Source organism: Tupaia chinensis, unplaced genomic scaffold (genome assembly GCF_000334495.1).
Source record: "Tupaia chinensis unplaced genomic scaffold, TupChi_1.0 Scaffold000195_1, whole genome shotgun sequence".
Lineage (NCBI taxonomy): Eukaryota > Metazoa > Chordata > Mammalia > Scandentia > Tupaiidae > Tupaia > Tupaia belangeri.
Genome location: NW_006159670.1, coordinates 979,940 through 991,562, shown reverse-complemented (window position 1 = coordinate 991,562; position 11,623 = coordinate 979,940). Strand labels below are relative to the sequence as shown.

Genomic DNA, 11,623 nt, shown 5'->3' with positions numbered 1-11,623 from the left:
AGGGAATAAAATAACATTCAACCCTATCCCTGTTAAAATAGGAGGAACGCCCCAAGATTCTGGTGTGCACACTCATGCCGGGGCTTACGTTGTTTTTCTAAGTCACCAGGACTGGGATTCGGACCTGGCTGGCCGCGTGGAATCCAGCTCCCTTCACTGCTGTGCTGGGGCCCAGCCACTACACGTATCACTGTCTCAAGCATGTATACATTGCATGAGTATATACATACATACATGTTATATACATGGGTGTGTATACATGCATACACTGGGTTGTCAGAAGAGTCCTGATGCTTTTTCGCACAGAAAACCTTAGAAAAAGATACATCATGACTTTTCCAACGACCTAACATGATTGTACATGCTTCTGCATCTCATTTTTTTTAAAAGAATTACTTTGTTTATTCATTTGTTTTTATTTTAATTTGACCAGAGAGAGAGACACACACACACACAGAGAGAGAGAGAGAGAGAGAGAGAGAGAGAGAAGGAAAGTGAGGAAGCAAGTTGCCAGGTCCAGGGCGCGAACTGTGGTTGGCCATGTGGGAGTGTCCAGCACCTTAACCACCACGCCACCTGCTGGTCCCTACATCTCGTGTTTTTCGGTTAACACCGTGTCCTGGGGCTTCTCTCAGTAGGCACCGTTCCCGGCGGACACATGTCGGATGTCTGTCTTTGTTACAGACCTGCCGCGGTGACTGTCCCCCCGCCATGCTCCCCTCATGCAGACACCGAGCTGTCCCCGTGGGGTACGGTTGAGTACACCCTGGCAGGCTGACACCCTGCGCTGACCGTCACCCGCGCTGCCTTTACCACCGGCAGAGACGAGGCGGGGCAGGGAGCTTCCCCCTCAGGACGTTCGCTTTGGTGTTTGTGCATGGTGAAGGAGCGGTTTGCAGTTTACCCACACCGATGATGGTGATGATTTTAGGTTTTGCTATAGGGCACGTGCACTGGCCAGAGAGAAAGTAAGAAATCACCCCCAGGAGAGATGGCCACGCCGCGGTCCCTTCTCATTCTCCTGTCAGCCTTTTGGGCACACACGCGCACATGCCCAGTGTGATTTTCAAGCCACCAGGCCTGGGGCTTGAACCATGGTCAGCCATGTGGGGGAGTCCAACGCCTTAACCACCACGCCACCTGCTGGCCCTTGCAGAGGCTTTTTGACATGTATTTTCCTGACACTGACTCGCCCTGCCCAGGCTGGTCCCTAACTGCTCATGGTAAGCAGGTCCCTGCTTTGCAGACACCTCTGCTAGGGGCACACAGCACCTGCATGGCCTGCTGGTTAAGAGAGCTGGAGGGGCCGGCAGCTGGCGTGGTGGGTAAGGCATTGGACTCTCCCACATGGCCGTCCAAGGTTCAAGTCCTGGACTTGGCAGCTTGCTTCCACACTTTCCCTCTCTCACTCCACCCCTCTCTGGTCAAATTAAAATAAATAAATAGCTAGAGCTGGGTCCTACGTGGGTGAGTTTGAGTCCTGGACCTGGCAGCTCGCAAAACCTGCTGGTGCATGTGTGTGTGCCCAAACTCCAGAGAGGAGGGAGCTGGGGGAGAGGGCAGTGCAGGTGAGCGTGCCCGCGAGGGCTGCTTTCTCCCTCTCCCTTCAGACAGAGTTTTAAGAAAGTGATCTGGCCTGGGTAATGTGTAATTTAAGGACTGATAGTGCCAAGAGTCCAGTGAACACGGCAGGGACTCCCTCGGGGCCCCCTCAGCTGGCAGTCCGAGGACAGCTGGGTTGGGGGCAGTCTGTGTGGGCGGCTGTCGCAGCACAGGGCACTCCGGGCTGTAGGGTGGGACACGGATGAGGGCCGTTGTCAGCGCTGGCAGTGGAGGATCACCCTGAGCCGCACCGCAATTAACCCTGCCTTTAATATCAGCTAGTCCTTGCCTGAGAGCTGGGAGGGTGTGGAGGAGAGCGGTAATTACTCCGGTCTCAAGGGTACCCGCAGGGCCGAGCTACCCGCCTGCGGCACGGCCTGCAGAGTAATCACATCTGCCATCTGTGGGGTGCGGAAGGCAGGCCTGGGGCTGGCACAGTGTGGCCGCGGCTGCTGCTCACACGCTGACCCGCGAAGCGCGCCGGCCCCAGGAGTGCACACCGGCCTGGGCAGGGCGCCCATGCTCCTGCTGCCCGGGAAGGCCGAGGGCGGCATGGTGGGTGAGGCCCTCCGAGGGCGCCTGTCTTATCCCCTCTCACGGGACGCAAATGAACGCACTTCACTTAGAGACGGTGCACACCTGGCCCTCGTCCTGCCCTGCGGCCCTGCCTGGGCCACCCCAGAAAGCACTCAACCTTCCCCGGGCGTCAGGGCTTCTCAGTGACAGTGAGGACCATCGGACTTGGCAGGTCTCCTGCTTATGTACTTTCAAGTGGTGTTATTAATTTGTGACTTGCCTAAAACCTTCAGAAATAAAAAGGACTCTCTGAGAGAAGCTCAAGTCCTGTCCTCAGCCCAGTGAGTCGGTTCCTCGTCGCCCTGATGCCGTGGTCACAGCACGGGCCCGTCTCTACGTCGATACCCACGCCTGAAAATCCGACGTGCTCTGCGGGGTCACTGTTTTAAGTGGGAAAATGAAAATGTTCCAAAAGCCCGCCTAGCACTCCCAGCTGGTGCCCTGATGTGTTAACACGCAGCAGAAACCGCTGGACGGGTAACAGCAGCATCTGGGGGCTGGGTGCCGAGAACCTCCGGCGTGCGTGTCCCTGCACTGCCGAGACGCGTGGTGTCGCGCCGTGCAAGGCAGCCTGACGCCGCAGCTCCAGCACGTCCCCGGGGCGCGGACGTCCCTGCACGCCGTCTCCTTCAGCAGCGATGAGCTTGGTAAACGGTCTTTGGGCATAGTGTGACAATTTTTATTTTTTAAATTATCAAAGCAGAATTCTGGTCACTATTTCATGTCAGTGGCAAAGTAGAGCCAAAGGAAGAGGAAGAATTAAGAATAATACCTGCATTCAAGGGGCTGGTGGGTTGTGTGGTGGTTAATGTGCTGGACTCCCACATGGCCAACTTGAACCATGGTTCAAGTCCCAGACCCGGCAGCTCGAAACTCACTCTAGGTCCATGTGTGTGCATGTGGGCCCAAAATCCCAGGAGGAGAACAGAGGAGAAGAGACTGTGATTGTGTGGTCATACCCTGTGGGGGTGATTGCTCATTCTCCCTGTCACTATCTTCCCTGCCCGCCCCCCACTCCAGCAATGTACCTTATGGCAAAAATCTAAAAATAAATAATAAAAGTAAATATATATTTATTTATAAATAAATAACAGACAAGCTGATGTTCCACTCAGGAAAGAATTCAAGAATGGACAGGGCATTTATTAGGATGAAAAAATGTCATAAACTCACCAAGAAAAGTCCACCAAGAACAAGCCTCGCGATCCCAGGCTTACACAGTCTGGCCCGGAGGTGCAGTGGTGAAGGCCCCAGATCCCACATGGCCAGCCCCAGGTCAAAGCCTGTCGCTGGTGACTTGGAAACATGCTGGGCGCACGGGCATGTATGCCCTGAACCCGGCAGGGAGGCATGGAGGGGAGGGACTGCAGCGTGACCAGGCCCTGCTGGGTGTCACGTGTTCTCTCTGGTGAACACGTGCCCTCTGGCAGTTAAAACAAAAACAAAAAAACAACCAAAATGTTCTAGGCTTATTTGAACTGGGCTTTACAGATAAGTACTATTTTTTCTTAAACTGATTTTTTGTGAGAGGTTTTCGCTATAGGGCGCGTACACTCGCCAGACAGACAGAGAGAGACATAGAGACAGAAAGCGAGAAATCACCCCGCAGGGAGGATGGTCACGCCGCAATCCCTTCTCCTCCATTCTCCTCTCAGGATCTTGGGCGCACATGCGCCTGGGGTGGTTTTTAAGCCACCGTGTCCGGGATGCGAACCGCGGTCGACTACATGGGAGTCCAGCGACATAGCCATTACGCTAACTGCTGGTTCCCTAAACTGATTTTTTTAAAGGCTTTTCCCATAGGGTGTGTGCACTTGCCAGAGACAGACAGTGAGAAGGAAAACGAGAAGTCACACCTCCCTCCCAGGGGGATGACCACGATGCAGCCCCTCTTCCTGCATTCTCCTCTAGGGATTTTGGGCACACATTCATATGCACCCAGCGTGATTTTCAAGCTGCTGGGTCTGGGACTTGACCTGTGGTCGGCCATGTGGGAGTCCTGCACCCTCAGCAGCATGCCAGCTGCCGGCCCCCTTGAGCTGATGTTTAAGGGTTGTGGCTCATGTAGGCCTCGCAGCGATTGGCTACGAAGCCAGCCGGGCGGGGTCGCAGGCAGCTGTCAACCTGTCTCCCCTTCCAGCCTCCTCTCTTCCTCACTAGCTCCTTACTTGTCAGCCGGGGTTTTGTTTCCATCTGAGAAAGGCTCACCTCTGGCCTGCAGAAGGCATGGCACTAGGGCCAGAGAGAGCAGCCAGCCGCTGTGGCGGGCAGGGCCCCGCACCCACGGCGCTCTTGTCCCGCAGTGTGGCTTCCTGCTGTGGTGCATGGCCCCCAGCCCTGCCAACGGGGCCGAGCTGCTGTACCGGCGCATCATCCGGCCCTTCTTCCTGAAGCACGAGTCGCAGATGGACAGCGTGGTGAGGGACCTGAAGGACAAGGCCAAGGAGACCGCGGATGCCATCACTAAGGAAGGTGAGACCTCAGAGACGCGGGTCTGCCACTGCCGGGCGAGCTCCAGAGGGGCTCGAGGGCTTGGGGAGCCGGACGCAGGTGGGCAGTGGGTGTGGGCAGGGACCCATTTGGAGAGCTCTGCGGAGGGCAGGGTGTGGGGGGTGAGAGGTGGCCTGCCCTGACCCTGCTCTGGACTGCACGCACCCAGCTGCAGTGGGCGTCAGCGCGGTCCCCACCGCCCTCAGTGTCTCCCAGCCCGCAGCGCTGCACCGCGCGCTCAGGATCCCAGAGTCCCTAGGAGCCGCTCGGTCCCTCCTGTCCGTAGTCCAGCCAGCAGCCTCTGGGGAGGTCACGTGGTCGCTCTGTCTGATCACTCCCACTGCCTGGCTTCCTGGTCCTCTTAGGTGACAATACTCGAGAATCCAATTTTAGTTGGTAGGTGCCTCCTCAACTGGGGCATGAGAGTAAAGTCAGTCAGGAGGAGCTTCCATGTTTAGACTCTTCCCGGAGCGTTGCATTCACTAGGAGTTTTGACAAAGGGCGAGTTAGGAGGGAGGCTGTCGCTTCCTTTGTTGGCTTTGTTCAGAAATCGTAATAGCGTGAAGGGAGAACAGCTGTCAGGCAGCTGGTCCCCGAGGTGGGGCTCCGTCAGGAACAGCTGCAGTTGGCAGGCCCCTCCAGGAGGCCCCTGTACCCCAGGCTGGACCTTGTAGCGTGTTCCTCACGCGGGGTCATCGGGAAAGAGGCCTCGCTCCCACACGTGGCAGAGCGCCTTCTCAGGGTGTGGTGTCGCCACCAACTCAGGCTTGTGCAGACGCCCCCATGACGGGGAAGGGCGGCCCCGGGAGAGCGGGTGTTCCTAGCACTGGGACAAGGACGAGGCTGGTCTGTCACCGCAGTATGTGATACGTACTGAAACCCCACAGGCCAGACCTGAGCTAGAGAGGAGGAACTTGACTGCACGAAGGGACTCTGCTCCTGAGCAGTCTTTCCCTTTGGATGCTTGAAAGACAGCAGGCAGGGCCAGCAGGTGGCATAGCGGCGACGTCGCTGGACTCCCACATGGCTGACTGCGGTTCGAGTCCTAGACCTGGTGGCTTGAAACTCATGCCAGGCACATGTGCATGTGTGCCAAGATCCAAGAGGAGAATGGAGGAGGGATTATGGGTGGCCATTCCCCCTGGGGGTGACTTCTCACTTTCCCGCTCATTGTCTCTGTTTCTCTCCGGTGAGCACACACACTCTAAGACAAAAACCTTAAAAAAAAAAAAAAGAGGGCAGACGGTTTAGTGACCCTGTCACATGGGCTAGGCCAGCTGGCCTCAGAGTTGGTGCTCTGAAGAGGTGCTTTGCCATGTCTGGAAGCCGCCTCGGCCCCCAGCACAGTCCTCGGGGTGCCCATCGCGGGGGCCGGCGGTGCCGCCTGGCAGAGCGCACTGCGCGACTTTGACGCGGTTCTCTTCCCCTCACAGCCAAGAAAGCCACCGTGAACTTACTGGGCGAGGAGAAGAAGAGCACCTGAGCCTCGGCTGCAGGGGCCGCTCGCGCCCGTCGGAGTCCCCATGCCGCGTTAGGGACTGTGCTGTAATCATCTTAATAATGTTGCCTTTGAGACATTTTTGATATATTGGAAAATGGAATGTGTTGTAAGGGTTTTTTTTTTTGCTTTTACTATCTGTATACATAGGGGGTGTTTTAATTTAAATGTAATGCAGTAGGTAGTGTCCAAAATTTTGAAATATATTTTATCTCTGGGGAGGAAAAGACCTATGTTATGATCCTGCAGGAAATATAAGCTTACAATAAACCTTGTACCCCACCGGCTCTGTACCTCCCGTGGTCACTCCGCATGCATTCCCTTGTACCTAACACTTAGGGTGAGCTTTGCGGCTCTGCTCCATTACGTAGTTTTACATAGCTCTTACATGTCTTTGACGTGTCTGTGCTCCCACACACACGGGAACGCTGCTGCCGGCTGGCGTGCGTAACGTCCGGGAGGACAGGAAGGCTGCGTGCTGCCCTCCCTCGCCGCGGGACAGGAGCTGTGCTGAGGCTGCGACCTGCTCAGCGCAACTGGAGACAACGAATGCAGACGAGCAATACTCAAACCAAGTGAGCAGCGAGGCTGCGTGGAGGTCGGCCTGGCTGTGCACCCACACTGGGCCGGGGAGCGGTCACTCGGAGAGCCGCGCGTGCCAGCACTGTGGGCCCCTGTCCCCGCGGAGCTGATGGCGCTGTCCTGCTTGCCTAGGCTTTAGAGTTGTCTCTTTTAAGATGCTAACATAGGGGACCAGCAGGTGGCATGGCGGTTGAGGCGCTGGACACTCCCACATGGCCAACTACGGTTCGAGTCCTGGACCTGGTGGTTTGCTTTCTCACTTTTTTTCTCTCTCTCTCTGTGTCTCTCTCTGGTCAAATTAAAATAAAATGAATGAATAAATAAAAGTAATAAATCATTCTTTAAAAAAAAATGATGCTAACATAGAAATCATTTCTGGTTTTACCTTCAAAGCTGAGTAGCAAGCCAGTTCTTGTTTCTTTCCCGATTTTCTTTGTAAACCAGCCTAAAGAAACTTCAAAGACTCGCCAGCTCTGCCGCAGACCTGCTTTTTCCTGTCGCTAGCCACAGCATGCCCTGGTGACGCCGGCCCCTGTGAGCAATTCTGGGCGAGGAAGAATGGACCTCTGCTGGCTGGCGGGGAGCTGTGGATCGGCCTCGCCTTGCTCTCTGGCGGGGCAGGTGAAACGCAGCGGCCTCCTTGGGTCACAAGCCAGAGTCACCTGTGCCCATTAAACGCCTTAGTTCTGGTGAAGTGCACGTGACGGTCACCTCATCACAACAGTCATGACGTGTTTTTTGCGTAGAAAAATACATTGTGGCCTTTCTGACGACCCAAGGCGTAGTGTTAAGTCCAGAGAGCTCGGAGAGTTGGCCGCCCCGCGTCTTGGCCGGCGGTCTGAGCCTCGCGCCGTGCTGTTGGGATTCCGCACAACTGGGTGACGTTAGGCCAAAACCAAGTGTTGGAGGGGGCTAACGCAGTTAGATGTCTAACCAAGACACTGCTGTTTAAGGGAAACGAAGAGGACTAGCTCTCTTTTAGACAATGGCCAGTAAAATCATGTCTCGTGACATGAAAACTATTAAAAATCTCACAAATAAGCAATAGTATTATCACCCACATAGAACAGTAGGATCAAAACATTATTTTTTTGAGAAAAATATTGATTATTTGATACTAAATTTACCTTAAAGAAAACTATATAGAAAGAAAACAAATGGTACTAGGAGAAAATGAAGTTTTAGATTGGAAAAAAAAAAAGTACACCTCGGAGTATTTAAACTTCTTTCCCATAAAAGTATCCTCTTCTTGGTGACAGAAGACTGAAAAGTAACAGCTTCTGGTATCAAGGATTTATAATCAGAGGGTTAGTATGCAGAATATTTTCAAACAAAATGGGGAGGTGTACAAGTTTAAATTACTCGTGAGTACATTCAGTTTCAAATCTACCGTACTAACATACATCTGAATTGAAATGTTTTGTTCCCTTGATACCACAGCTTTCTTCTCCAGCGCCCTCTCTGTAGGAAATGTAAGTCCTGAATTCCGTGTCGAAGCACACACTAATGGCAGATGTGAGTTGAGCACGTCTGAAGATGGCCGTGGCTTAAATATTGGAAAACTAACTGAGCCCGTGTCTAGCTAGAAAACGAGCCTCTATTTGTACGTGTGGTATTTCAAGGGTATGTGGAGTTACAGAATCCTGGCATTTTAAGTTCTTCAACATGAAGGAAAGAATTCCTGCTACAGACTTGTAAGAAAGCACGCGTGTGAGTGGGAGAGAGCCAGTGGCCTCTGTACAAGACCCCCGCCAGAGCGGAAGGCACTGCTGTGCTGCTGGGGTCTGATATTAAGTAATGCTGCAGAAGATGAGTGCGGGGAGCATGCTCCAGGTGAGACGGGGCTGAGCGCAGGCTTTCCTGACAGAGCCTTCCCTGTGACCCGGATGCGTGTCATTCAGATGACTTTCTGGGAAAGTCTCCAGTGTGCAGAGAGGGAGCGCGGCCTTTCCGTAAGCCATCACTGACCTTGAAGACGTATACTGTCTGAAAGTGGATGTAATAAAGTTCAGTTCTCATTTACCTTGCTGCAGACTTGTAAGAAAGCACGCGTGTGAGTGGGAGAGAGCCAGTGGCCTCTGTACAAGACCCCCGCCAGAGCGGAAGGCACTGCTGTGCTGCTGGGGTCTGATATTAAGTAATGCTGCAGAAGATGAGTGCGGGGAGCATGCTCCAGGTGAGACGGGGCTGAGCGCAGGCTTTCCTGACAGAGCCTTCCCTGTGACCCGGATGCGTGTCATTCAGATGACTTTCTGGGAAAGTCTCCAGTGTGCAGAGAGGGAGCGCGGCCTTTCCGTAAGCCATCACTGACCTTGAAGACGTATACTGTCTGAAAGTGGATGTAATAAAGTTCAGTTCTCATTTACCTGTTACATTTCATTGTATTTTTGTGGGGCTGTTTAAATTCCTAACTTAAACTTACAACGCCATTAAGCTCATTCCTTGCCTGGCTTGTAAATTTCTCCTAATGGTTATTGTCTATTAGAGGGAAAAACACCTCCTAAGAAACCATACCAACCAAAAACGCCTCTACCAATCATTAGCACTAGATTTACAGAAAATCTTAACCACTTTTTCCTGAGTACTGCATTATACACAAAGAAGTCTAATATGACTTAAGATAGTGTCACGTCACCCCCCCCATGACAGAAGGTAACTGCAAAGAAAAATCCTAATATTAGAGGGGAGCTACCATGAGGAGGACTGTGGAAAACTACCCTATCGCCATCCAAAGGACTGGAGGTCTCCCCACGGGAGAGAGCAAGAGGGTTTCTGGGGTATGAGACACACACACCCAACTTCACAGTTCAAGTCCTGGATCTGGAACTCGGAGAATATGCCCGGTGTGTGTGCCCAAAATTCTGAGAGGAGGGAGGAGGAGGGTGATTTCTCACTTTCCCTCTCCAGCGAGTGCGTGTGTCCTATAGAAAAAAACAAACAGAAAATCTTCTCTGTCTGGCAAAGCTATCCTTCAGAATTCAAGGAGAAATAAAATCCCAAACAAAACCTGAGAAAATCATCAATACTAGACCACTTTGAGAAATACCTAAGGGAGTCCTACACCCAGAAGTGAAACATTAAAAACCATCATGAAGGCATGCAAGGTATAAAATTCATCAGTAGACTAATCACACAAATAAAAAAAAGCATCAGCCTTTTCCGCCAGACCAGTTCCATGGCTGATGGTTAACGGAGCCAGGTCCCACATGGCCAGCTACGTGTTCAACCCTAGCCTCAGCAGCTCAAGAAACATGTCAGGTGTGTGTATGAACCCCCAAATCCTGAAAGGACAAAGAACTGAAGGGAATGCAGCCTGGCCAAGCCCTGTCTGGGGTGTCTTCTCCCTCTCTTCTGTCACTCTGGCAAGTACACACTCCCTCCAGCAAAATTGCAAAAAAAACCCCCAAAACCACCATGGAAGACTACCAAGCTACATCGGTAAACGATAACAGAGGATGAAAGGAACAAAAGAAAGGGACTAGAAAACATCAAGGAGCTAGCAGGTGGCATGGTGGCTAAGGCGCTGGACTCCCACCTGGCTGACCATGGTTTGGGCTCCAGACCTGGCAGCTTGCTTTCTCACTTTCCCTCTCCCTCTCTCTGGTCAAATTAAAAAAATAATTCTAGAGGTTGGCAGGCGGTGTGGTGGTTAAGGGCGCTGGACTCCCACGTGGCTGACCACAGGTCGAGTCCCAGACCTGGTGGCTTGCTTTCTCACTTTCTCTCTATGTTCCTCTCTGGTCCAATGAAAATAAAGTTAAATTTAAAAAAAAAAAAATTCTTTAAAAAAATTCTACCAAAAAAAAAAAAGGCAGGAATAAGCATGTACCACAGACTAAATTTCCCAATCAATAGATGTAGAATGGCTATATGGATAAAAACGAAAAACCAAGACTCTACCACGCACTGCCCATAAGAACCTCATCTCATCTGTAGAGACAGAGCCGGAGAACAAAGGGATGGAAAAAGAAGTCCCATTTGAATGTAAACTAAAACCAAGCAGGAGTTGCTCTGATACCAGATAAAACAGACTTCAAGCCAAAATTGGTAAAAAGATAAAGAAGGTCACTAAAATAGTAAAGAGATAAATTCGGCAAGAAGATTTAACAATTGTAACTATACCTCCAGTACAGGAGCACCCAAATACGTGAAACGCTGTCAGACCTAAAGGGAGAAACCGGCTCTGATGGTAAGAGGTGGGGCCTTCCTTGCTGTTGTGGATGCCGGATAACAGCCACACGCCACCCACAGAGACAGACCACGGCCCTGCTGGCCTGAAGCCGTGCCGGAGCAAGTGCTAGGCCCAGGGTACTGCAGTGTGATCAAGCCTCGAGTGCTCTGCTCATGAGCATGTGTGCTGCGTCGTGAATTAAAATGTGTAGAAACTTAGCCGCAGGTGGTGTGGTGAAGGCATCTGGCTCCCACATGGCTGACTATGAGGTTCAAAGCCTGGTCCTGGCAGCTTGGAAAATACTCTGGGCACGTGTGTGTGTGCCCAAAATCATGAGAGGAAAATGGAGAAGGGACCGCAGTGTGGCTATCCCTCCTGGGGGGTGATTTCTCACTTTCCTTCTCTCTTCTCTGACAAAAACTACGCACACACACACACACACACATACACACACACACACACACACACACACGAGTAATGATCATAGTTGGGAATTTCAGTGCCCACCCCTCAGTAATAGACTGGTCATCTGCATAGAAAACCAATGAAGAAATATTGGTGTAAAATGGCACCAGAGAACAAAGATCTGACAGACAGCATTTGGCTCAACAGCTACAGAACAAAACCCTCCTGTATGCACATGGGTCATTGTCTGGGAGCAGTCATATTAGGCTATAAAGCAAGTCAATAAATTAAAAAAGAAA

General features: G+C 52.1%; 1 protein-coding gene across 1 annotated transcript in view; it reads left to right on the top strand.

Annotated features, from left to right (window-relative positions):
• REEP5 (receptor accessory protein 5) overlaps positions 1-6,459 on the top strand; it is a gene marked incomplete at its 5' end in the record, with an annotated part of 28,758 nt that extends 22,299 nt beyond the window's left edge. The window contains 2 exon segments of the mRNA XM_014587205.1: positions 4,482-4,650; positions 6,102-6,459. Coding sequence (XP_014442691.1) covers positions 4,482-4,650; positions 6,102-6,151 — 219 coding nt within the window.
• Between the last annotated feature and the right edge of the window lie 5,164 nt (positions 6,460-11,623).